We start from the raw sequence: 27930 nt of genomic DNA, 5'->3' as shown, positions 1-27930 counted from the left end.
AAGCTAGCATGCTGCAAAGCAAGACGTAGACCAAAAAACCCACAAAAAGCCTCTGGAGATTTTTTTTTTAAATATGCCCCAAGGTCTTCTATGCCTTTAGGGGTAAAGGCCAACTGATGCCCTAAGCATAGCCCAACATGCATTACAGTCCTTCCATTGCTTAACTTACGTTATGATTGACACTTTTTAACAATAGTCAGTCACCATGCAAAAGGAAATATTTTTAATAATACAATTAAAGTTGAACATGGTAGGTAGATAATTGGGAAAAAAAAAGAAACACTGAATTGAATGTGGCAGTGAAAGAATTAAGGGCATGATAGCTGGGTGAAAAAACTTTGTGGCATCCCACTCACCCCTTCCATTGGGACCCTGAGCATGTACTTAATTTGCTTAAGCATTAATCGAAGGCTGTCTGGGCCCCATAGGCATTCTTAAAAAATGCTTAAAAAACCAGAATGGTTGCAATTTAGGACTCTCATTGGATATGTAGACACTTACAAATAGGATTTTAAAAACTGAATTGGAGTGATAAGAGACTGATAGCTAGGATCTAGCCAGGGTGTTGGACAGCACTCTCTTGGTTCACTTCTGTATTTTATAAGAGGCCTAAAATGTTATCTTTTCTGCTCTAAGTTATTGTATATTACATTTCTCAAGTCTAGGATAAATATTTAATGATAATGAAGTGCCTAACAAAATGAGGCATATACTAAACATATAAGTTTACAAGCTGTGCCTAATGGGCTTCTGAGTCAAAATTCTGATGTGCAGTTACAAGAAAGGAAGTCCTGCACTGCAAGTTCTCCAACAGAAGTTCACACCAAGGGCCAATGCTATGTCAGTAGCTGTGCTCTGACATGAATCGCTTTTGGTATCCAAGACGGAGCTCTTCAATGTTGTGAAGGAAAACAAATGAACACATTGATCTCCTAGCTCTGAAAATCCAATGGAGGTCAAGTTAAAACATTACCCAAGTTAGATCTGTCCCACTGAAGTAAAATCAGCAGAAACCTGAGATGCAACATAGTCCAGAAAGAAGAAAACAGCCAAATTGCACTGAGCACCAGTCAAGCCCTCTAAAGCAAGGGGATGCGTGTTGGCTCCCACAGTTGCTGGGCCAAGCTGCGTGCCTGCTGGATCATAAGTTCATTTGGCATGATGCCCAGATGGATGGTCAGCAGCTCATAGCACTTCACCACTTCATTGGCATGTTTCCTGCCGAAATAACGGAGCAGTTTCCTGTATGAGAGGGTCAGAAAATGGGTAAATGTGGGTGGTGGTGAAAGAGTGAAATTAAGAAAGTTCTACAAAGCCTCAGTGGTCTTTCCAGTAAAAGACAAAAGCCCTGGACTTCAACTATCAACAGGCTTACAAAAATTTAAAATATAGCCATACAATTTTAGGCAATTTAAAGATCTCTCCCAATGTTATGCAAAGTAAAAGATAAAGTTGCAAGAATACTGATTGTTACAACACCTTTCAACTTCATATTATACAAAGATAACTACAGTATAGGTTTAGACCTAATGTTGGAGTCGCACACTTCAAAGTTGTGAATTATACCATTGCTAAGAGGAAGAGGCAGTTAATTAAGCTGTAAACATGTCCTTTTCATCTAATCACAGAGCTTGAATCAAATCCCTTCTGCACCCATCAGTATCTATGGAGTCAGAAACCTTGCTTACCTGTAATAATCACCTGCCAGTGTCCCAATGGGAACTGAATCATCAGAAAGCACTGGCACTTCCATAACCTCCAGCTTATATCCCTACATGGAAACAGAAAGAAATTGTCAGGGAAAAGATGTTTTGAACCGAAGCAGATGTATGTATTTTTAGCTCATGGCTAAAGAAGGCATCCTCATCTTAGTACTCTTCAGAAAGACTAGACATCAGTCTGTACTATCTTCCTGTCGTCAGTACTTAATTGCCACATTAGTTGCTCATCCCCAAAGCTGGGAAAGGCCAATACCTCATCAAAGATGAGTAAATCCGGCTTTACTGGTAGGTATCTGAAAGACCTGCAATAAATCAGGAAGGGTTTCTGATTCCAAGTTGTTTAAGCAGCAGCAGGAGAAAAAGAGACTCTCCCTGGCCATAAATTATACCAATTAAATAAAAGAAACTAAGAGTAGCCAGTTGTGGATTTAATGGAGAAGGATTATGAATTTAATTTGGGTATAACAAAGCAAATCTCTGTATATCATTTGCACCACATTCTGAAGAAAGGGTCTTCTGTATCAACCACTTTTATATACTAAGTTGTAAAATAGCATCCTGCCCCACCCTTCTCCTCTGAGCTCCAGGTTCCTCCACAATTACCAGCTCATTCTCAAACCAGAGGAAGTAGGTACAATAGTAGTCTCCATCCCGGACCATCAGTGTAGTGTAGCCCTTCTGCAAGTAGCTTCGAGCCAAAGCCACCAGTGACCACACCTGTGGACCAAAGGCAGAAAAAGGAAGGTAAAAGTTTCCTTAAGAGTCAGCTCAAATCTCAAATTCAAAATCTCCCACTAAAATTATGTGAATACAGACACATAATCATTACCTTCTTCTTTATAAATTCAAGCAGAGGTCCTTTGCCTAATTCTGAAGAAGATTCCTCTGATATGCCAAGTGATGGAGCCACCATTTGTCCTACTGTACGATCCACATAGATGAAATGCACAAGTCCTGGGAAATTTTCCAAATATGTGGATGAAAGTAAGTTAAGAACTTGGTTAAAGATAGGCATCTTTTCCATTTTGACCATGACCAGCTCAAACAGTAGACCTAAACATTCACTGTCTACAACAATATTTAGACACTTCATAGAATTTTTGGAGTCAAGAGCCCAATCCTTATTTTCTAAAACATAGAATTGAATGAATAACAGAGCTATCATTTAATTTCTTTAGAGTTTAATGTTTGTCTAGGAGTATGGGTACTTTCTTGCTGTATTTCTGTTATCCTTCAACACAATGTTTTTATGGCTCTGTTCCAAAACCTGAGAAATTTAGGAACTGTGCTCTTCTCTTCCTGTTCTGCCACATGCCTAAGGGAAACACTAAATAGGTTTTGTGCATGTGAAGATGGAAAAGAAATTCTTGTTTTCAAGGCTGTTTTCCCAAGAAATTCCTTCTCTGTCAAAGTTGCTTCCATACTTGTTTCAAAACAGTATTTTGCCCAGTGCTTCCCTCTCCCTTCTCTAGAGCCTCTCTATTTTCCTATAGATCTTCCAGCATTCCCCACCAAAATGGAAAGATGGGGAAAAATGGTAAAAATCAAAGGATATGACACCATGGTGACATTACGCTTGCTCTTCACCAGTAAGAAGTCTTTCCAGTCTTGGAGCTTGTCCCTGACAATACAAGATGGAGAAAAATAAATAAATAAAATGTTAATGTTGTTTATGCACACAAGTCATGAACAACAGTGCTTCGCACCTACAAATCCTGCAACCCCCCCAGACTCTCAGCTGCAATTTCATCTTTCTGCTCCTTCTCACTCACTGTGTGAATTGCTGTACCCGTTCCAGCAAGTTCTGAGGCAGGCCTTGGGCCCCTGGAGATCCAAGGAAGAGAAGCCGGTATACAGCACAGAGCTGCCGCCGGACGTTGCAAAATGCCTGCAAAAGCCTGAAACAAAATAAATATCAGTATGTTTTTAGAACACTCACTCTAAACGTCACACCTGATTTGGACTTGCATTTTTTTTCTACAATTACTTTTTATAAGGAACATATCAGCAACCCAGGAAAAATAATTATCCATATGGAATTCTTTTCCTTTCCTTTTCCTAATATTTGAGTATGTTTTCTGTATATTTTCTGCATGAAAGTATTAGCTGAAGTACTGCACTCTTTAACTTTAGGGAGGACACTGGACAAAACAATCTCTTGTTTTGTTTAAGTTATAGCATTCTGATTTTAAGCTTTAAACTAGTTTTCATCTGCTTCCCACCTCAGGAAATGGTCTCCTGTCCCTCCAGTTTTTAGCAATCTTAATCAGTTGGAGCTCTGAAAGCAACAAGTTGCCCACTCCTGCTTATTCTATCTTTTACATTTTAGTTCTTGCTATATGCTATATATAATTTTGAACGTCTTTGTTTCTTCTTTGTTAATTCTTTTAAACAAGATATCTATTCTCAATACTCACAGGTGCAAAATTTAAGCTATCCCATAAATGTATTCTGCTTGAATGGATGAATTTATTTGTGCATATCAGTCAGCAGATGTGATAATTTTGACTAATACTCACTCCAAGGAAGTCCCAGGCTCACTTCGAGAGGAAATTTTGTTCTTTAACTCCTGCCAAGTATTCTGCAACTGAGGGACATAGAGAAACAAGCTGCATTCAGAATCCATTGCATAACAAAGTTCAGCTCCTTTCTTATCTAGGAGGTCTCATTATCATTCCCAAAGCAAAGTGGGATTTCAACCATGGTAAAGGTCTACTCAATTCTATCTCATGCTGAAGGATTAGATTTTATCAGTAATTAGCCCAGCCCTCCTCATATTTATTTTATTTATTTATTATTGCGATTTATATGCCGCCTTTCTCCCTAGGGACTCAAGGTGGCTTACAAAATGACAAATTCCAATACAAATCACAATGAAATAAATTAAAATCAGCAACCCTATTAAAAACAGTTTAAAATTATGACAGTGTATCCCCAAACGGATCAGTTGAGTTGACGAAAGAGCCACCTCTTTAGCTCGCGACGGAAGGAAAGAAGGTCGGGGGCTATCCTGAGCTCGGTGGGCAATCCATTCCAGAGGGTCGGGGCTCCCACAGAGAATGCCCTCCTCCTGGGGGCCATCAGCCGACATTGTTTGGCCGACGGCACCCTGAGGAGGCCGACTCTGTGAGAGCGCACAGGACGGTGGGAGAGCGGCTGGAGATGGTCCTGCAAGTATCCCGGGCCTAAGCCATGAAGGGCTTTATAGGTGAGCACCAGCACCTTGAAATGTATCCGGAGCGCCACCGGCAGCCAGTGCAACTCATGCAGGAGAGGTGTTACACGGGAGTATCTAGACGCCCCCGTAACTACCCGCGCGGCTGCGTTCTGGACTAGCTGGAGCCTCCGGACGCATCCCAAGGGCAGCCCCATGTAGAGGGTGTTACAGTAGTCCAACCTAGAGGTAACGAGGGCATGAGTGACCGTGGCGAGGGCATCCCGGTCTAGAAAAGGGCGCAACTGGTGCACAAGACGCACCTCTGCGAAGGCCCCCCTGGTTACGGCCATCAGATGGTCCTCTAAGGACAGCCGAGAATCCAGGAGGACACCCAAGTTGCGGACCCTATCAGAGAGAGCAAGAGTTTCTCCCCCGATCGTTAGAGATGGAACCTCCAGATCCCAGGATGCCGGCATCCACAGCCACTCAGTCTTGGAAGGGTTGAGTCTAAGTCTGTTCCTCCCCATCCAAACCCGCACCGCTTCCAGGCAGTGGGACATCACAGAAAGGGCACCCCTAGGGTGGTCAGGGTGATTGAGCAAAAACATCCACTAACACTACTTGTTTTCTGTGTAGATGAACTTAATTTTTACCTGTGACTCTTGTCCACCCAGCTTCTTGACAAATTTGTCCATTCTATGTCGGAGCTCCAAAAATAATGGCTGAGAACGCAGAGGTTGCCGGGTCTCCTGTCCCTCTTTCAATTTCTTTTCTATCATCAGGATTCCATCCAGCAATTGATAGAGAGAAAGGGCTACTTGGGAACTGGGGTTCTAGAAGGCAAAGAGGGTGGACATTTAAAGGGTGGACATTCAGAAACCACCAGTCTGGGGGGTATCAAATGAATGTCTGTGGACTCTGTTCACCTTTGTGAGGAGTACCAGCAAGATGCCTGGCCAGAGTGAAAGGCAGTGCATTGTGTGTGGCATCATGGGGCAGTAGCCTTCTTTCAAGTTAACATCCAGAAATATTCTCCGTGGATTTGTAGCTTCTGACTCTGGGGATTCTACAATATGCAGCATATCCTCAGCCAGCTAGGAAGAAAATGTACAGGTGTCATGGAATTAAAATAAAATGAACTGCAGTATATATTCAGATTAATGTTCCAAGACTTGTTTCATTATGATTTAAGGATGTGCCAAGATAATCCGCTATTACTTTGAATTTGTGATGGCAATGTAAAGCAACAGCTCCAACTACTGACAATTTGAAGAAGCAAGTAGGGAATATGTAGAGAGCAGATCACAAGGAGGCACATATTCGTCAGAACTGAGTTCTAGGAAGCTAACTTTCCCACACTTTCCCTCACACTTGAATAGGACACTTACTCAGAGTTTGTTTGTTTGTTAATTAGGATGAGGCAACTTATTCAAAGCTTAAATGATTCTTCCAGGACAAAAAAGAACTAGGTTGGAGGATGCTTATCAGGATAGGTAGACTATCCATCTATATTATGCAAAATGGAAGTTATGTATTGTATCACAGAACAAGCCTCCCCAAATCCTCTAGCCAGGAGGATTGTCTATATTGGTTGAAGATTATGGAGATTGCAGTGTAATGCATCTGGGGGATACCAGGTCTGGAAAAGCTACTATAAAGAAAATCCCTTGTTAGCTCTTCTGTCTTGAACTCTTTGATTCATTATAGAATAGTCCCTAGCCTCTCTCCATCTTTTACTGATGAGTTTCTCTATGGCTGCATTTTATCTTTTGTGGAGTTTTATAGAGTTTGAGAGAGACAGGTGAACGCCAGCCTATGCTAAAGGCTTGGCTCACAGAAGGGCAGTGAGTGGATGGGTGGTACCCTAAAATCATTTCTGCTTTGGTGATAAAATAGGTGAAGGTTAGAGAAAAGTGTAGGAAAGAGTAAATCCCCAAAAGATGAAAGTACAAAAATGTATTATAACACTACCAACCCTAATCCAAGTACTTACCAAGAAATCAGCAGAATTTACCTCTCCATCACTCTGTGAATCCACACCCTCAGTCCAGGCACTTCCTTCAGATAGCAGAAAAAGAGAGTCTAAGAGTGCTTCCAAACAGAGACTTCTTATATTTTTGCCCCTGCCTCAAAAACAAAATTTTACTGACATGTTCAGTCACAATCATCTTCCACTTGGAGCCTCTGTGTTCTCACATATTTTCTTTTTTCCACAAAAATCCATTAAAAATAAATGTGGAATAGCTGCATAATAACTACTGATTGATGGACCTTATAAGCACTCAAGATACCCTTACCTCCAAGAATGGAAAAGAAGTAAAAAAGACGGCAACTAGCACAAGAAATTTTGACCATCGCTATCTAATCCAAGCATCTGGAACAATACCTATCCCTTTTTCCACAGGTTTTCTCAGCTTTAGAACATTATTTTTCTTATGTCACAATAGTAGTAGAGCTCTGTCCCTAGCAAGCAAGCAAGCAAGCCAGCAAGCAAGCAAGCCAGCCAAGATAATAGCAGTTGCCATTTACTACAGCCAAGTAATATGCAACCCACTTCTTCTGAAAGAGTCCTCCTCAGAGCCATAACAGAATGCCCCTCATTCTCCATAATCTCATCTTAATGTTCTCCACAATTGATCCCAAACTCACCCGTGCTCTGTTGGCTAGGGGAAGCCTTGGGGGTGAAGAACTCTTCAGGCATAGAGAGATCATCCGCTATCTGAGGGAAGGCGGAAGGGAACTGACTCAGCCAGAGTTCAACATGGCTTCCTCCCATATGACCCTGAAGAAATTCTTATAGTGTGCAACAGAGATTAACCAGTCGGGGCAAAGAATGGATCTCATACAGTTTGTCCCAAACCTCAGAGAAGCTTTCTTGTTTTCTAGCTATTCTAATTTTTGAAATCCAGTCCACATCCAGCATCCAAATCCCAAGCCACGATCTGAAAGATCGGACCAAAGACTAGCCAGTACTCACCTGCTCTTCAGAAGTGCTGTGGTAAAGGGGACTGTTCACTGGAATACTCTCACTGCTTTGAGGTCTCTGAAGACTTATTTCTCCTTCTATAGGCTGAAGAGACAGGTTTGGCATCAGCATCCAGTTCCACTATAAAAAGCTATTTTTCCAGTGTTTAATTTTTCACAATACCTAATCATAACTTAATTTTGTGGCCCTGTGGGAAATTAAAATAGTAGAAAAACATGGGAAAATAAGCATTTACAGAAGCTAAGACTATAAATAGAAACTGTCACATTCATCCCATTCTTCTTTTAAAGAGCTTAGGATAACATATATTGATTACATCTTTCAACTTCATTTTAGATAGGTTGAGTGAATATCAATGACATTTACAGATGATGAGGATTTCAACTAATCTGAATTCTAGTTCAACAGTCTAATCATTAACTAACAATGTCATTCAAGAAAGACTCGAGCATTCGGGCATTTGTGCAAAACTCATAGAGCCAATGCTGTTTAATAATTAAGATACTAGAATTGAAGAGAAGCTGATTTAAGTTCATTCTCAGCCAAAAGAGCTCACCAAAAGACTTTTGATCAGTCACTATTTTGCAGCCTAATTCCTTTTATTGTTAAGAGAAAAACTGGAGAAGGGAGTGCTTATGCATGTTGTCTTAAGCCTCCAAAGGAAAAATGGCATATATCTCTATATTTGGCACATACATATTTATATGAATAAAAGTTCTTAATTCAAGATTCCTATCACAGAATTCTGTTTCTTCCTAATTCTACTTTGACATTCCATCCCAAAATAGTTGTCAAAGGGATTCTCAGACAGAGAGAGGGAAGAAGAGGGTGATAAACCAAGAGATTCTTATTCCCTTTATATGGAATAGTTATTTCTTTACCTGGGCAAGCACTTCGGGAACAGGCTGGTCCTTAAAAGAGCTGGGATATAGATCCTGCACAATCAGGAGCAGAGTGAGCAAGTCAGCGGGTCGCAAAGAGCTGGCATTCCGGCTGGAAACAAAGCACCCCCAAGAAAAAGAATGTAATTGTTAGGGAAGCCATATACTAACTTCTCAAAGGGACAGAAAAAGCAAATTGGAGGCCCAGACAATGGAAGGTATCAGAGGAGGAGGCCCAGATAGTGGGAAGCATTAAATATTTTGTGGGGAAAAGTGGCACCTGCATTAGACAGAAGATGACTGAAGAGAACTAGGATTTTACCTGGAGTAAAAGGCAAGTAGTTTAGTGTGTATGAGCAGAAAAGCATGCACTACTTCATGTCCAGCACGTTCAGTGTTGCTATTGATGTATTGTACAACTTGGCGCTCCAAGAATTCAATACACTGTTCACACAACTGTGGGTGGATCAGCCGCTCTACAGCCTGATAAAAATGAGCAGAAGGACATTTATATTTCAAAAGACTCTCCACTCCTACTTGTGGGCCTTTGAATTCCCCTATAGGAATAAAGTACATTCCTATTCCTCTAAACAAATGTAGGGTAAATTCCTTCATCCCATCTCCATTCTTAAAATGTTGTATCTCACAAGCATTTCAACAACTCCACTCTACTTTACCTCTACAGCAAAACTCTGGTCTTCCTCACGCAGCTGGTTATAAGTCTGCAGCAAGCTCTGAAAAAGCCCCCAGATGTGAGCTCGTTGTTCAGTTTCTACTGGGCGAAGTCTAAAAGAAAACCAAACCCAGCCAATCAGCTGAGTACAGCCACTGTTAATTTTCCCTTTCACCACCTTCCCCTCCATACTTTGCCATTGGTCCCCCTTTCTATCTAGAGTGGAAAATGCTACTGCACTCCAGAGTCATTATCCTTAACCCAACTATTCAGTCTTCCTTAATATATCAAGCAATACAACAGTTCTTGATAAGTACCATAAGCATACAAGTCTTTATGTTGCTGTCCTTGCCTATCAATTATAAATAACCCCAACTTTTCTGTCTCAGAAAAGAGACCAACTCTTCTTATGACCAACTTCTAACACATAAGTGATATGCATTAGAGAATATATTAGATTTTCATGAAGCTGGTATTCCCAACATGGAGTACCTGAAAATTACAATGCCTAGAACTGCCATTGGCTAGATCAGTGGTCCCCAACCCCCGGTCCGCGGACCGGTGCCGGGCCGTGGAGTACCTGGCACCGGGCCGCGCAGCGGCCGGGGGACATAAACACTGCAGCGCAAAGGCTCCTGGGCCGTGCGCAATGGGCCGTGCGCAAAAGCTCCTGGGCCGTGCCCTCACCCCTGCGCGCGCTCAGCGGGCCGCGGCGATAAAAAGGTTGGGGACCACTGGGCTAGATGGTTGTATTACACCAATGGTTCTCAACTATGGCAACTTCAAGACATTTTGTTGTGGCCCGTCAGCGGCCTTTGCGGATTGTAGCTGATTCTGACAGCGAGGAGGCTGGTGTGGTGTTGCGACAGCAGCCTGTGCAGCTGGCACCCGAGTCAGACAATGAGGAGGCTGGAGAAGATGTGGTGCCAGAGGCAGGGATTCAGCCAAGGCCTTCAAAAGCTCCTTTAAGTGAAGAGGACGAAGAGGAGGAGCCTCTTCTAGATGCACGGGCACGCAAAGCGGCCAAAAGGCAGGAGTGGCTCCTCAGGAGGAGGTCTCCTCGAGAGTAAGGCTTGGGGCTAATTGGCCACTCCCTTAGCCTATTTAAGGAGGAACGCCGACTGAAGCAATTTGTAGGGAACAACTTGACTCACTCGCGTCTAGATTCTCTGCAAATTGCTTCTGGGCTTTCTGCCAACCTTAGTAAGATTGTGATTACTTTATCTTTGGTTTCTTGTTGGCTATTAAGAAAGTTTCTTAACAGCCTTTGTTTTGAAAAAGACTGAGTTATTTTAGTAAATTAAGTTTTATACAAACTTTGTGTGTGCTGTGTTCTTTGGGATCCGTAGCTGGGGCAGAACACATATGGACTTCAATTCCTATAATTCTCTAGCCAGCCTCCTGGCTGGGGAATTTTCATAGTTGAAGTCCAACCATCTTAAAGTTGCCAAAGTTGATGAACATTATATTACAGCAGTATGGCCAGGATTACTAATGTATACAACATGTATACAAGTCTAAATTCCAAGAGTGAGAAAAATGAAAGAGATCTTGCCCTCGTGTCACTTAGCACAATTACAAAAGAGGAGCTTAATGTTAGTAGAGCTGAACAACAACATATAAAAAGGTTGATGTTCCATGCAAGAAAAGGCCACAATGAAAAATCCAGCAAAACAAAAATCCCATCTTCACCCAGTCACTCACTCCCGATGGAAGAGGTGGCTGTCCAGTGTGACTAGACCAAAGTGAGCCTCAGTTAATCTTCTGAGCACATAGAGCTGACGGCGCAAGTCATCCTCACTCTCACGGCCGTCTCCATTCATGGCAATATACAGGCATTCGCCAAACTGAAAAACAAGCAAGACACACCCACAGAACTGCATCAGGTACAAGGACAAGAAAATAAAATCAATAGCATACTACTGGTAACATTTACCATAAAACTAACATTACTTAAAAGCCCTTTTTACTGCTCCAAAACTCTAAGCACATTTTTATTTTTAAATAAACCATGTTTGAAGTCAAAGGCAGTTCATTGATGATGGTTAAAATCACTGAGGTCACTTTAGAGAACATTGTCTGAGACTTATCAAAAAGTGTCCAGTCTACAATATACTGTTTCCAGGGTGCATTTGGCTTGTGGTTGACAAAAAAAAAATGACATTTATAAATTATTTTTATAAAAACCAAGTTTAGTTTCAAACACTGAAACCAAAAGGAAAAGAATACAGATAGTTCAGTGATCACTCATTTAGCAACTGTTCAAAGTTATGACATCATTGAAAGGACTGTTTCTCATAAGTGCAGCCATTGCAATGTCCCATGGTCATAAGACCGTGACCGGCACTTGGCAATCAGCTCACATTATGGTGATCACATCTCATGGTAATTTGATTGCCATTTCCAATCTTTACTGCTGGTTTCTGGCAAAGCCAATGGGGAAGTCAGCAGGAGGTTGCAAATGATGATCACCTGACCACAGGACACTGTGACTATGCAGATTTGCCTAACAACAGCAAATACAGCAAATAGCCCTGGACAGCCAACTTTAAGAAAGCATGTATTCAACATCCTCCCACACCAATTTGATCTTCAAGCAGGATGTTAGAATAAAGTTATTTAAAGTGCTTCCACCTAGACCTTTCACTTGCTCTGCAAACAATTATTAACCTCTCTGGCATTGCAGGCAAGAAATCCCTTTTGGAAAGCCCTCTCCTCCCTTCAAGTTTGGATCTAAGAGGAGTTGAACTATATACTGAAGGATGATTCTCTTGGGATTTCATATGCACATATATAGATACATGTGCTTTAGATATCCATGGTACCTAAGTTATCAATTAAAAAGTCCAAATTGGCTTGAGGCCACAGTCATTAGGCTATGACATCCTCAGATACAAATCTGCCTGCGACTGAAAGACTCAAAACTGAGAAGATTAAGAGACTCATCAGCTAAACTTAAGAAAAAAATCTGGTTGGCTCTCCTTTTTGACTGAAATACTCCCTTAATTGTGGCTAAATGATATGTGAACTAATGTTTATGAAAACTAAAATGCAATTCACATAAGAAGGCCCCCAGGTCAGGGAAAGATATTGTAATCTTTACTTATTGCTGTTTTAAGCTATGTTGTTTAACACCATTTTATTATTATTATTTGTTGATTTTTTAAAAAGTCAAAAGTTGTAAAGAAGATTCTATTTTGCCTAGAAACAAAATTCTTTTGGGAGAAGAGAGAAAATATTATTTCAAAACTGGACAGTTCATTTCTGTCCTAAAACAAGTGGCACATCCAGAAGATATTTATCCCCTTTGTGTTAGAAGTTCACCAATTACTTGAAATACTGAGCAGTGAATAGTTACCATATGCAGCACATAGAGATGCTTGCCATTTTCAGCAGAGAAGCAAGTGTATGTGTCTCCTAACTTTTCTAGCATAGTTGCACAGGAGATGATTATGGGGGCAAACAATGTGTTGATACTGTCTTCCACAGAAGGTATCTGTGAAAAGAAGGAAAACCAGCAAATATTCCTGTCTTCCAATTAGCACACATATCTTGGACTAGCAGAAACCCAATATCCTTTCAAGAAGTTATACATGATTTCTGAAACAGGAACATGTAACTATTAACATACCTAACCACATTAAGTCTTGCACAGCAGACCAAAAAGCAATATATCAAAAGTTTACAGGGCAGCTACTCCTTTCTTGAGTGATTTGGCAAGGCTTAAAGGACCCATTGTGCTCTTTAATCCCCTGAACTACAAAACATATACTGTAGAAACAGGCCTGAAAATATTTGACTCCATCTACTCGCATGGGTCTCTGGGGCCTGCAAAAGCTGGCAGACTGCCATTTTGGCATCCAAAGAAACCTTAGGTACACTTGCTCTAATGCTTCAAGAGTTACAATTTCTAAATGGAGCCGAACCCAAGAGCATCAATCTCCTGCTCCTGCATTTGTACTAATTCTCTCTTCAGATCTTACTTCATCACCATTCTGATCCTGGATTCCAAATCGCTGCTGTAGGATTGCCAAAAAGTCTGGATCTGCCCAGTAGAAAAGGACTTCGGCACCCTCACTGGAAATGAGGACACACTTCATCTGTAAAGAAATACAAACGCTCAGCTTTCAAGGTGGTTATCTAAATATAGTTCCCGTTTATGGGGTGGTGAAAAACAAAGAAGAAGAAGAAAAGACCAGTTTTGGATCTAGCAAGAAATTTAAATCCACAAAAGGGACAGTCAAAATGGTAACCACTGAAGAACTGAGCATGGGGTCAGTAAGCAAACTCAGGAGCATCTATAACGTGGCTATCGGCTGATGGTGCTCCAAGGGAGCCTTGTAGAAAGAAGGAAGCGCCAAGAGCCTCTTCTCCACGGCTTCGTATGCGGAAATGAAACTTGTTTCTACAGTTGGCAGAGGAAGAAGGGAAGGAAAGAAGCAACAACCAAACACCCCGCTGGAAACCCACCGGGACTAAGCGGCCAGGATGTCACGGCGATTTCCCCGGAAGGAGGAGAACTTTTTTCAGGCCAAGACGGGCCCGTTGCGCCGAACTGCCCTACCTTTCCCGTCCTGGGACACGCCTCCAAGCGAGGCAGGGATCGGCTGCGGACGTGGAACCGCGGGGTCTTTTCAAATGCGTGAGCCGAGCAGAAGGAGCGGCCCTGTCCCAAAAGCGGCTCTCTCTCATCCACTCCAGACCGACTTGTGCAAGACAAGACAAGACAAGCCCGCGCGCCGGAGAGCGGGCGCGTGACTCTGCCCGGGAAAAGACGCGGAATCAGCTCCCCCTGCCCGCCCGCCCGCCGTTGCCGCCCTTTGGGCGTTGCTGTTTAGGGGTTCGGGGGTTTTGTTTGAATCAAGCCGGCGGCGAGTCTGTTAGGCAGATGGCGGAGAGGAAGGAAAGCGCCATTGCCTGGCCTATTTCCTCACCACTCGGTTGGCTGTTCGGCCGGTTCAGTGAATCGCGCCGCTCCGCCTTTGAGAGGAGGCAGGGCGGGGCTCTTCGCCAAGGTGCTGGCGAAGGACGGCGAGGTGGAAGTTGGTTACCCGAGGTGAAGAGGGCCAGGGCACCCCGAGCGACCCCTCGGTCCAGCAGGGCCGCAAAGGAAGGGGGCACAGTACGGTTTGGCCGGCTGCTGCCTTTTTTCTGGGGAGGGTTTCCACTTGCATCCGGCTGCTTCCCGATCTCCCTCAGCAAGTCCTTTTTCGGCTGTGAGTTGATGTCGCGGACTTCATCTCTTCCCCAACCAGTATCCGTGGCAGCCTTAAGCCTGTACTGATGTCAAAGCAATGTCCACCCCCCTCTTCTCCTACCAAATTTCGCCATGGATTCAAACTCTGATAAGCTTCACTGACCAAAGTGAAAAGCAAAGCTTCGTGCTGTCAAGTGAATTCTAGGAGGTGTGGTGGTGACTTTGGGCTGATGGAGCCAGGTCTCCTCTCTGCGTCCTAGCCAGTGCCTCCCAAAGTATTTGCTTTAAGTAGTGAAAATCCATCAGGAATGATCAGCATCTGACCAGAAGTAGAGATGTGGTTAGGGAGTGGGCTGCTTATTGAAACTAGAGTGAACTGTCTCTCTGCTGCTTTGTGGCACAACTAAGCCTGCACTTATCAGCTGGTGTTCAGGATGCTTCTGAAAGTGGGTTTGGCACTCTTCTGGAATAGCACTAAACTTGGAAGAGCTCCTTTTGGACATGAGTTTAATGCTATTCAAAAACATATATCAGCTGATAGTCATGCTTCCATGCATGCACACAGAAAACAGTGAATTTTTAGCTAAAATTCCTGGTCTAGTCATCTGTCAACCTCTTCTCCTCCCAAACTCCAGCCCCAGTCCACTGTAGGAACAATCTATCCTTAATGTGCCCTGTACAGCACAACAAGGAGAGCACCATTTGTTAGGAATCACTAGTAGGAAAATTAAAGTTTATCCTGGTATAATTTTATGCTGGCTCAAGTACTGGTGTATATTATTTAACTTGGCTGTGATTATTCCTTTCATTGAAAAATGTGGTACCAATAAAAGAGAATATTTGTAATTCAGGGTTGAAATGGAGAGTCTTTGGTGCTCTCTGAGCTTGCTTGTTTTCTTGCAGCCATTACCTAGCTTGGATAATGAAATGTCTGCAAGAAAATAAGCAAGAGAGCACCAAGGGCTCTCCCATTTCAACTCTGAGCAACCCTCCATTGAAAAATGTCCCACCTGTGAGTGTGTGTGCAGGTGTGTGCATGTATGTGTGTACACATATCCTGGCTCTCCAGGTACACTTCTTCCCCTTACCATTTTTTTCTAATCCTAGATAACTGTTTGGACAGTGGCACAATCGAAATCTTGAAATTTTGTTGTGCATGCTCATTTGTAATAGTTTCCCTCAGAGGACCTTATTAGAAGTTCTACTATGGTAGCTGTGATGAGACAGTAAATAGTTTTCCAAAAAAATTGCTCTTTCTTACTGCTTCTAACCTAAAGAGTACTCTGCTATCTTGTTTACTTTTATTCTAGACAAGTGGACACATTTTGAATAACAATTTTGTAAAAAAAGATGACATAGTGTAGTGTAAGGGAGAGTGGTGTAGTGGCTAAGGCAATAGGCTAGAAACTGGGCAACCTTGGGAAAAAAGCCAGTTGGGTGAGTTTGGGTCAGTCACTGTCTCAGTTATAGGAAGGAAGCAGTAGCGAACCACTTCCATAAACATTGCCAAGAAAAGTGCAGGGACTTATCTTGGCAGTTGCCAGGAATCAACACTGACTTGAAGCCCCCCCCCCAAAAAAAGAGAAAAAGATGCTGGCAACTTGTTATTTTCTTAATTAATGTTGTTTGAAAGAGTTTTCCTCCAAATTTCAGGTTGGGCAGGAATATCCACAATTCTTGGAGGAAACATCCTATCTAGATCCGTTCCAGTCGGGTTTCAGGCCTGGACACAGCACGGAAACGGCATTGGTCGCGTTGGTTGATGATCTCTGGAGGGCTCGGGACAGGGGTTGTTCCTCTGTTCTGGTCCTGTTAGACCTCTCAGCGGCTTTTGATACCATCGACCATGGTATCATGCTGCACCGGCTGGAAGAGTTGGGGATGGGGGGCACTGTATTACGGTGGTTCTCCTCCTTTCTCTCCGACCGGTCGCAGTTCGTGTTGGCAGGTGGGCAGAGGTCGACCTCAAGGCCTCTTATATGTGGAGTGCCTCAGGGGTCGGTCCTCTCGCCCCTCCTGTTCAACATTTATGTGAAGCCGCTGGGCGAGATCATCCGTGGCTTTGGGATGAGATACCACCAGTACGCTGATGACACCCAGCTGTACATCTCCACCCCAGGCCACCCCAACGATGCCCTTGAAGTGATGTCCCAGTGCCTGGAGGCTGTGCGGATCTGGATGGGGAGGAACAGGCTCAGGCTCAACCCTTCCAAGACTGAGTGGCTGTGGCTCCCGGCATCCCGATATAGTCAGTTGACTCCATCACTGACTATTGGGGGCGAGTCGTTGGCCCCCACAGAGAGGGCTCGCAATCTGGGGGGAGTCCTGGATAGGCAGCTGTCCTTGGAGGAACATCTGACGGCTGTAACCAGGGGGACCTTTTGTCAGGTTCGCCTGATCCGCCAGTTGCAGCCCTTTCTTGATCGGGATTCCCTGTGCACAGTCACTCATGCCCTCGTCACCTCTCACCTTGACTACTGCAACGCTCTCTACATGGGGCTCCCCTTGAGGAGCACCCAGAGGCTCCAACTGGTCCAGAATGCAGCAGCGCGGGTAGTGACGGGAGCAGCCTGGCGCTCCCATGTAACACCGCTCCTGCGCGAGCTGCACTGGCTCCCAGTGGTCTTCCGGGTGCGCTTCAAGGTGTTGGTTATCACCTTTAAAGCGCTCCATGGCATAGGGCCTAGCTATCTTCGAGACCGCCTGCTGCCACCGACAATCTCCCATCGACCCATGCGCTTCCACAGAGAGGGCCTCCTCGGGGTGCCATCAGCCAAACAGTGCAGGCTGGTGACCCCCAGGGGGAGGGCCTTCTCTGTGGGGGCACCTACCCTCTGGAATCAATTGCCTCCAGAGATAAGGAGAATCCAAGACCTCGGTGCCTTCCGCCGTGCCCTTAAAACCTTCCTTTTCCAGCAAGCCGGGCTGGCCTAATTTTTTTAAGTGTTTTTAAGTATTTTGTTTATTGTTTTTAATTAATGGGGCCAAATTTATATATGTATATTTTAACTGTATTTTAATATTTGTACTTGATGTTTTTACTTGGCTGTTCACCGCCCTGAGTCCTCAGGGAGAAGGGCGGTATACAAATTCAAAATAAAATAAAATTAAAATAAAATAAATATGGGTGATGAAAAATAGAGGAACCATTTTCGGCACCACTTTGTTCTATTTATATCAAAACTGCTGTTGTTCTTTCTCCCTAGCCCTAATTGCTCCCTTAACCCCACATCTTTCTCATGTGTCCTTTGGGCTTCTTGTTGATCTTTCCCACCTTCTGTATCAATCCTCTCATTTGACTTCTTTCATGCCCATCTTTTAGATATCTCATTTTACAATTCCCATCACTTCCCATCAGCCTGACTACTCAAGGGTGTAACTGTATATTGTTTTGTACTTGTTATTGTTCCACAAAGTGTCATGTCCACTGATTGTGCTATATAAATAATGTTAATTTTAAGCCTTGCCAGCGATCTTGCTGCAGTCAGCAAATTTGCTAATTGCTCTGTAAGCAGCATGCCATGACACAGACTGAAGGATGTGCAGACAATTACTTTCAGTGAAGAACTCCAGTAGTAGGCTTCAAGAACATGAATTGAAAACAATTCCCCTTTTCTTTTGGGAATCCTTCCCTCCCTTGTCCTGGGAAGCCTTGTGATACTTGGCTACATGTTTCACGTTTGACTATAGAGCTGGTGGACATAAGATAAACTTGCCTTCCCCAGGCTGAGTGCCCTTCTCCCAAATGGCTAGGCTTCAAGGCAAGACTGCAGCAGCTAGTGAAAAAAATGTGATGGCCACTCTTTTGGAGATGACATAAAAGAGATTAAAGACACTATAAACACTAAGTGCTAGATTATCTCCAGCTGAAAATAGAATCTCTAAATGAGAAGACTGTGGGAAGTCTGTGGATATGTCTGCAACTGATTTATTGAAAGCTGATAAAATCCTTCAGGGTGAAACAGTGTTGCTGGAATTCCACTCTCACTGGGCCAATTTATATGTGACTGAAATTGCAAAAGAAGATTATTATATTGGATCAGGACTCAGAGCTATCTTATTTTTATTATTTTGTTTTATTGTGATACTGGGTTATATTATAAATGATTTTGCTTTACCTGTTGCATGATGCAAGGGCCAAACTGTACTGCATGGCACAGTGGTTGGGCTATTGGAGTAGGAGCCCAGAGACCTAGATTCTAATAATCCCTTTGACACAGAAACCAGCTGGTTGACCTTGGGTCAGTTACTGTCTTTCAGACTAAATCAGGATCCATTTCATCCCACCTCTTGAGGAGGAGGGGGATCTTACATGTACTCCATGTTCTGCTAATGTGCTTTTACCTACAGGATTGTTTTTTTCAATGTCATCCTAATTAAAGAATTGTTTAATTATGCCTGCCTACAAGGTATTCACTATCGTAACAAGGATCATTGAAGGGCTGGATCCCCCAATTAAGCACACTGTAGAATAGTGTTTGCCAAGTTAAAACAGATGTGGACTGAACATGCTTTTCTGCAGGAGACTCCTAATAGAAAGCTTGAGAAGGAAAGTCTAGGTCAGCAGTGCCAAACTCGCGTCGTCACAGAATGTATCAGGACTTCTTTCCCAGTAGTGGGTTTCAAAATTTTTTACTACCGGTTCTGTGGGTGTGGCTTGGTGGGCATGGTGTGGCTTGGTGGGCGTGGCAGTAAAATCTCCATTCCCATCCCACTCCAGGAGAAGGATACTGTAAAATCTCCATTCCCTCCCCACTCCAGGGGAAGGTTACTGCAAAATCCCCATTTCCTCCCGATCAGCTGGGACTCGAGAGGCAGAGAATAGATGGGGGCTCAGAATAGTCAGAGGTGGTATTTACCAGTTCTCTGAATTACTCAAAATTTCTGCTACCAGTTCTCCGAACTACTCAAAATTTCCACTACCGGTTCTCCAGAATTGGTCAGAACCTGCTGAAACCCACCTCTGTTCTTTCCCCTTCGCTAAACCAGGGATGGGCGTGGCCAGCACATGACGCATCCGGCCTGTGGGCCATGACTTTGACAGCCCTGACCTAGGTAAATGATAATTCTGTTTTCCAATTGTAATTTTGTTTCATTACAATTTTTAACCCTTTTAAAATCAAATACTCCCAATTATATCCTTGGTTTTGTAAGATTTTTTTCAGCATTATGTAAGAATTTTAATGGATAGTTGTAGTTCTGTTAATCCTTCTCAACATGAATATGCTTCAGTTTTCTCTGTACGTAGAACTTTTTGAGTGTAACCTTAATCCTTAAGGTGCATTGCTCCTACTCTGAGACAAAATGAAAATATACTGATATAAAGACTGCTGCTCTTCTTCAGCCTATATTTTACTATGCATATCTCAGCAATGAGAACAGTAATGTGGCTGTCTTCACGCAACTCAGTGTTGGTAATTTTAAGGCACCGACTGGTAAGACCTTTTCATCCTACTCCTTGCTGACAGCTACATCTCGGGTTGCTCCTGCAATGACACTACATAGGGGAATGGGAGCACAGAATGGGACTTTTAGACTCCTACTGTTGGCCGCGCCTACTTCTCCCCCATTGGCTAGGGTGAAAGGATGGGGGCGGGCCAGCCAAGGAGAAAAGCTGGTGGATAATGCATGGAGGCAGAACCTTGGAGGAGAAGCAGCGTGGCCAATGGTAGGAGCCTAAAAATCCTAGACCCATGGGAACAGCAGCAGGAGTAGTCACAGCACATCTCCAGGTACTCAATAGATGCACAGTTGTGTCTACAATTGCATCTAAACACATTCATTTACATACTGTTAACGTGCTTGATTGCCATTTGAATCTTTTACCCTGCAACAGTAGCATTTGTTTGTTAATTAAATTTCTGTGCCGCCCATCTCCCCTACAAGGTGACTCATGGTGGCTTACAAAATATAAAAACAAGTGAAAAATAGTTAAAAGATTAAAATGAACTGGCCTTAAAATACTATTAAAAACTCCGTTAAAAAACACACCTACAAGAGCTGAGATGTGTGATGTAATAAATAGAAATAAGTATCTTTAAATTTTACTTTGCCAAAACTAGAAGAATCTGGCAAAGAAAAATCACATGTGCTTCAACTGTTTTTTGTGCTAGAGATGGCCGTTTGTGCTCCTGTTTACTCAAGATCTACATAAGTGTAATGAAGCTTCAATTCTGCTTTCCTCTGGGCATTTCTGTGTGCCTTATGAAATATATATCGGCAGGGAGAGGTAGAAACAGAAGATGACAAAGGCAAAGCCCAACATCAAAGCACCACAGGCCCCCTGATCCCTGTGCAAAGAAAAGAAGGGTCATAAGAACTCCATGGCTCGCACATAAGCCTATACACACAGAGTACAACAATTAAATAGTAGCTCCTGGGCGCAATGATTGGTGGTGCATTTGTACTCTGCAGCTTTTTCTCTCCCCTGCCTCCCCACCCCATTGAAGACATAAATTATCAGATGAGGCTCTGCTGGAAATATTAACTTCATAGAGGACCTACATTCCTTTCCCACTAGGGTACTATTCCCCTGATACATACCATTGTAATATCCGCTTGGCAGGCCTTCTGCTGCAGGAGTTGGGAAAGCACTGATTTCACTGGAACACCTTGAACCTTCAATAGCAGGTTGTCTACAGGATAGACACTCCCTTCTGAGGCTGTATCTTCAGAAAATGGTATGTGAGGCTTCTTTGCATCATGATAAGCAGATGATGTTCTTAGCCCTTTTCCTGTTTCATATTCCTTGGTATTTAAAGTTAAGCCAGGATGTACGATTTCAGATATACATCAGATAAAATTAATGTACAATTATGTTTTTGTGAAATTTATAACCTTATTTGACAATACATTACTTATATCTTTTAAGTGGTCCTTAAGCGTAACTTTGTTAAAGCATTAAGGTTTAATTGAACAGGTAGAACAGAAGATTATATCCCCCCGTTATACCGGTAGGGACTAGATTACATCACTGTCTCTGATATGGGACATTGCCAAAGCATTTATTTGAAGTGAATTACTGCATAATGTTCTTACAAAATTGAGCAACAATTAGTTAAAGTTAAATCCTCTCAGAAAAAAGTTAAAGAATTATTAATTCTTTATGGATTTCATTCAACCCTGAGTAATGTAAATCTTTGGTGTCTGCTAAATGGGAGTCTCACAAGCTTTATGCTTCTAAAACAGATTTTTTATTACATTGCACCAGGCAACAATATTGGGAAAGGAGAAAAATCTATAAGCTAATGGCCTTTAGACAGAAATTAAGCAATGTAGTATTGTAGCATTTATTCACATGGGAAACTATACAGATTCTAGATCAATCAACACTTCTAAAAATTATAAATTGTTTAGGTCCAATTCATCAACAAATGATGAAATAGATTTCTTTTAAAAAGCGCACACAATGTGAGATTACTGCAGTTATTATAGGGCCAGGTCATTAATTTTACTTTACCACTTTTACTTCAAGAAATTGTCACTGCAGTTAAATCTAAAACCAGGAAAAGCTCCTGGCCACTGGCCTTGATTGTTTTCCCATTGACTGATATAAAATATACGAGTTTATATCTTTTATTTTCTTGGAGGTATATAGTAAAACTTTTTCAAATAAATTCCTATACGTTTAATGACTAAAATAAAACAGATATTTCCAAGTAGGGAATTATATACTGTATGTTTTAATTATAGACATATTTTCTTGATGAATGTGGATACTAGGTTTTTAACAGCAATTTGTCTTGTACATTGTTTTTCCAATTGTTATGCATGCAGGTTTGATTGGATTTATACCAGACTGTCAAGCTTTTGACAGTTCTGGTGTTTTGCCTCTAACTCAAAATGGGCAGATTTTGGTTACTGAGAAAAGGAGAGGCAGAAGGAGGGAGATTTTTTTGAGACAGATTTTGATTTATCTGGGGTTTCTCCAGAGTTATATAGTATGGATTCATGTGATTTATTAGACCTGTAAATTAACAAACTTCATGAAATGGTACAGATCAAAGATGCCTTCTTTCTTATATTCTTTTTAAGATGAGTTTTTGTCTGTGTTAATAGAAATTCTAGAAATATTAAAAGAATACATACAAAGATGAGGGGCAAATGTACAAATGGAATAGTATGTTTTAAACCAGATATTAATACTGAATAAATGATACTGAATCAAAAAGTGGCTTTATTATACCAAAATTTCAGGCTTATAATTTGACCTTTATTTTAGTTTTGGTTATTGTCTAGAATATACATTTTCATCTTCTCTTTGGATTTAAGTTGATACCGTAGCTGATTTTTTACCTAATTAAAATTCTGGTAGGTATAATGATACTGTTTCATGCAGGATCAGTTTCAATACACACAAATTACCTGTGGCTGGCTGGCTGTGTCTATCTATCAAAAACATTAGGTTGCAGATATAATTTTTACCCCTTTTAACTATGAAAAGTTTTACTTCCATGTATTCTTACAAGAGGTGAAGAATTACTAAGTTTGTACTTGTGATGAAGATCAGAAATCATTTCTTTAAATGTTTTTTCTCCTTTTTTTTGCATTTTCTATTCTGTATTTTTCTTTCTTAGTTTTCTTTTTTCACTATTTCTTTTTTACTATTTTCCTGTTGTTTTTTTTTACATTTTTCAATAAAATATTTTTTAAAAGGGAAGAGGGCCTTAGTTCAATTTCTACAAATTATAAATTAAAATAATGTAATTTTAATTGTATATTGCACTTTATTTTGCATGACTAATTATTTGTATAACTTGAAATATGCATTATTATCAGTATGAAATAAAGCTGCTATTATTATGGCATGCTGGAATAACTGTTAACAAATAGTTGATAAATCAATTGTGTAAATGAAGTTTCTTGGAAGGTGTTTTAAAGTTTTTTAGAGTTAAAAACAGATTGATTTGATTTATAGATTTGAAGTTTATAAGTTTAAGGACTACATACATACATACATACATACATGCATACATACATGAAAGCTACAAGAATTTAGTGTCCTTGGACCTTAACATTAAGTTAAGGTCATGTTAGTACTCAGAATGTTGAATATGCTTTGTTGCAACTGCCTAGTTGTTGGATTTGCAGTTCAGGAACTAAAATGTTAATGCATATAGTATTATCATCTATATAAATATATACCTTTCTGTTGTCACATTTTGAGATAAAAGTCACAGAATTGTTGAGACACATCAATCACTGTGTAAGCATGCTTTTCTCCTCCTTGGCTATATTCCCAGGGTATTTGGAATTTGTCAAGACATAAGAAATGTAGACTTTAAACATGGAAAGAGGAAATCTATGCCTGCTCTTGAATTAATACTGTGTCAGTATATGCTACTTGTCAACATTTGCAAATGAACACGACTTTCGAGCTGTTTGTTTATTACATTATTTTCAAACTGTTGCTGCTTTCTCTTTATTTCTATTATTACTGTATCATTATATTGTATTTTTTTCTGTTGCTAGTTAAATATGCATCCACATTAAGACATATACCCATGTTATAATCCACCTATCTCCCTCAGATTGGAGCTGCTGTATACTAAAGATGGGGAATCATTGATCCAGAGGCTATTAAATTTCAGTTCTCAGCAGACTAGCTAGCACAATCACAGATTAGAAATAATGGGAGTTGATGATCAACAAGAGTTAGAAGTGCAGAAGTTCTCCATCCCGTATTTAGCTAATGTCTATATACAAGTATTAGTTACTTCTAGTTCACTATTGTTCCAATAGGACTTCTTGACTGCAATAATTCGTATATCCTTACTTGAGACAGGAACATATAAATGATGCCCATGGGCACTGCTATGTCAAGAGATAACTCCCACTGCTCCTACAGACCATCTTTTCTTTTTCACAGTGGCTAGGAGTGCTTCAGCCTGAAGAGTCGGCCTATAGCCACCTGCTATTTTTACACTGGAGAATATCTCCAGGCTTCAAAAGACCCCAAAATATCATCTATGGAGATTCTCAGTCATCCAGGTCATGGTTATCCCAAAGGTGCTTTTTCAGGAGACAACTGGACTTTCTGGTTTATTCTGAGTATAAATCCTTCCATTTCCCACCATCTAGTCAGAGCTGAAGAAGCTTCTTGGATGAGAAGCGAAACGTCTTCAAAGAAAAAACAAAGTCCAGTTGCCTCTCGAAAAAGCATCTTTGGGACCCCAAAATATCCTTATGAAATAAATATTGTGGCAGCTGAAAGCCATATTTTTGTTGTGCTATAACTCTCCAATCACATAGAAAAGTGGTCAACCTCATTGTTCTTGTTAAAGGGAGAAGAACATATAAGTGTTATTCCATCAGTGGGAAGAGGAAGCAGTGCAGAGGGACAAAACTGAGAAAGAAATGAGCAGTGAATGAGTGGAACCTGAATGGGGTTCAGTTATTGTGGGGGTGAGTGGATTATTTATGGGAGAAATAGATTTTGTATTATGAGCACTTAGACTATGAAAATCCAAGAGATGTTCTTGAAAGAAATGTAGTTCAAGGAATTGTGTGTATGTGATTCTGTCTCCTCACTGCCAACATGTATATTACCAGCATAATTTTGCAGACATAAGGATGTGACCATGCTCATCACATTTGGGGAATGGCATATATCTCCATAACACTACTTTGTGATGACACACATGACATATTACTCAGATATGAAATGTATTTAATTACATTTTAGGCCATGTCATCTAGCAATTCTGGATAACATACACATTTCTAGGATTTCTTAAGAAAATCTTAGGATTACTAGGACTGTAAGCAGTTGTGCTTTCTGGTACAAGATCATGGAAGCCTCTGACCTGGAAGATAATGCATCCTCCCAATTACAATCTAGAAAATAGTGAAAATATTTGTGTTCATACATACTGAATTGGGGCCCATGCATGATGGTCAAATAATCAAAATAAGATTTTTCATCTTTTACTTGGATACTTCTAAACTTTTTATACTCTTCTAGATTGGTTCACACACCATGGTTTGTTTAATTATGATTCACTATATACAGCAAAATGGCTAAGTTCATATAATATGTTAAACCAAGAACCAACAAACCACATTATGAATTAGTACAGTGTTTATACTCATTCTTCATTTTATAAAAATTTAGTCAAAATAAAATGCATTTCAACAATAAGTGATCTGAAATGAAGTGGTAAGAACACTTGTCTTTGGGGAAAGAAACAAGGGTTTTTCCATGTTATGTTTCTGTCATTGAACAATGTAAGGACACAGTTGTGATATTTAACTCACACCTAAACATTTAGACTGCTCAATCCAATTATACCATATTCAATCTTAAATTGATAAACAAAGTGGATTTTTTACAATAATTGAATATCAAAAAGTGATGTGATTAGCAAGGAGGCACTACTTTGGATACAAAACCTACATGGAGAAAGTAGTCCTGTTTATCTTCAGATGGCTGTCGATTAACAAGCAGATGCTGCTGATGGCAGAGCAGAAACCTGGAAATGCCTGTAGAAAAACAATCTCTTAAGAAATGGAGCAGCAAGTGATAGAATTATCTTGATGCACTACTGCCAGTGCAGAAAAGGACCTGGGCCACAGGAGGAATCCCATAGAAAATATTGGCCCAACATTCCCAAATTGCTATGATTTTATGTGATCAGGAGCAGGCCACAACACAGTGCTATTTCATTTTGCTGTTCAACAATTCTATTTTGTTGTTATTTTTTTAAAAAAACACCCCTAAATTCTCCACAAACTCTTTTTGTACAGTTTAATTAGAGTAGGGATATTGTGTACTGTCAAAGGATGTGCATATTATGAGGTTAACCAATTCCAACTCTGGAATTTTCATATAGAGATTGAAAAAATAATTATTCAAGAGATTGTCATATTTGCCCAGGGAACAAATATAAGACAAGTATAAGCTTTAAAATAAAAGTTTTGCAGCTCAGGCTTAAAATACTGATGTCTAGTAATGGAAATTCACTTGTTAACCTGGAGAACAAGAAGTTGAGTCTATGGGTTTCAATTGACTTATTAAAATAGAAGTTGATTCCCGTTCTGCTGAAGAAAAATCAAGAAAATATGCTCAAATTCTACTGCAACTGCGCTACTCATATATGCTAGCTGTTGCATTACTGTATGTACAAGAATTCTGATGCTTTTACTTCATATCACTGACCAACCTAATATCACTTTAGTTAACACTTAACAGAGCAGCTGCAATCTTCAAGTTTCCAACACACACATGCACGACAGCCACCTGGTCTTCCAGTTTCTGGTGCGTATGCGTGTGCGAAGACCAGCTGGAGGAGGACATGCTGGAGCAGGAGCTGCCATCGGGGAGGCGAGCTGCCTCAGGAGGGCTGAAGGAGAGTGCAGTTCCTCACACAAGGAGATGCCCCGAATGCCTGGCTTGCTGGAAGGGGAGTGGCTGCAGGGGCCGGCCAGTCCCTCCTGCCACTGCTGCTGCTCTCCTGGGGCACCTGAACCGGCCAGGCACTCCAAACCATGGATGCGCATCGGTGCCGTGGGCTGGAGGGCTGGGGCCGCACAAGAAGCCTCCTCGGGTGGGGAGGGAGTGAAGCCTCACCCGTCCTGGCCGACAGCTCTGCTCCCCTAGGAAGTAACTGCCGGGATCCCCTCTCCGCATCTTTGGGCACGCAAGTCATCACCTGTTGCTCTTCTGGGTTCCACCCAATGGCCAGCTGGTCTTCACGCACACGGGAGCTCCGTAAACCGGAAGAGCAGCTGCATGCACACCGGAAAGATGATCTTCTGGTTTCTTGCACATGCATGCGCACCACCCAGCTAGTCTTTATGTGTGCATGCGTGCCAGAAACCAGAAGACCAGGCGGCCGGGGTGCATGCACACGCCAGAAACCGAAAGATTATCTTCCCAGCATGCGCATGTGCACCGGGCGGCTGCTCTTCCAGTTTCTGGCACTCCCGTGCACGTGAAGACCAGCTGGCCAGCACGCCAGAACCCAGAAGAGCAACGGGTGACGGCTCGTGTGCCTGGAGAGATGCCATAGGTTCGCCATCATGTTCTTGCCTTTGCTGTGTATTTACTCAGGTTTTTTCAAGGCAGGTTACTGCTTCTTAACTTCTTTTGCAATATAGAACTAAAAATGCTGATCTATCTTCCGCAATTATTGTAATGATTAATAATAATAGCAACAATAGTATTAATTATAGCATACCTAAAGTAATTGAAAACTCTAAAGCATTACATAAATAATATGATTCGGATTTAGTTTGCTTTATTCCTGGCCTTGCATGCCTAAAGACAACATTGACACTTTTTTCCTGTAATTGGATGTTGTCCTAGGGGAAATTA

At 41.5% G+C, this 27930-nt stretch overlaps 1 protein-coding gene across 1 annotated transcript; it reads right to left on the bottom strand.

Moving 5' to 3' along the window:
- Positions 1–186: 186 nt before the first annotated feature.
- On the bottom strand, positions 187–14119 carry HPS1 (HPS1 biogenesis of lysosomal organelles complex 3 subunit 1). The gene is made up of 19 exons (XM_070945028.1): positions 13983–14119; positions 13402–13518; positions 12777–12914; positions 11123–11265; positions 9423–9531; positions 9068–9228; positions 8746–8857; positions 7856–7948; positions 7528–7597; positions 6872–6936; positions 5805–5972; positions 5532–5711; positions 4241–4308; positions 3494–3619; positions 3278–3342; positions 2551–2696; positions 2325–2438; positions 1689–1771; positions 187–1242 (listed from the first exon to the last, which is right to left on the bottom strand). Exons 2-19 carry the CDS (start codon positions 13516–13518, stop codon positions 1080–1082), a joined length of 2121 nt encoding a protein of 706 aa, XP_070801129.1. The 5' UTR covers positions 13983–14119; the 3' UTR covers positions 187–1079.
- Between the last annotated feature and the right edge of the window lie 13811 nt (positions 14120–27930).

This window comes from Pituophis catenifer, unplaced genomic scaffold (genome assembly GCF_029215685.1).
Source record: "Pituophis catenifer annectens isolate HBS135680 unplaced genomic scaffold, rPitCat1.0.hap2 SCAF_6, whole genome shotgun sequence".
Taxonomy (NCBI): domain Eukaryota; kingdom Metazoa; phylum Chordata; class Lepidosauria; order Squamata; family Colubridae; genus Pituophis; species Pituophis catenifer.
This window is presented reverse-complemented; position numbering and strand designations above follow the sequence as displayed.

Excerpts from the sequence above, each read along its gene's own strand:
- HPS1 (XM_070945028.1), bottom strand. The coding sequence starts at position 13,518 with ATGAAGTGTGTCCTCATTTCCAGTGAGGGTGCCGAAGTCCTTTTCTAC. Across the intron at positions 12,915-13,401 it reads AGGATCAGAATGGTGATGAA|ATACCTTCTGTGGAAGACAG; the intron begins GTAAGATCTGAA and ends TTCTTTTCACAG. Across the intron at positions 3,343-3,493 it reads CGGGTACAGCAATTCACACA|GGACAAGCTCCAAGACTGGA; the intron begins GTGAGTGAGAAG and ends TTGTATTGTCAG.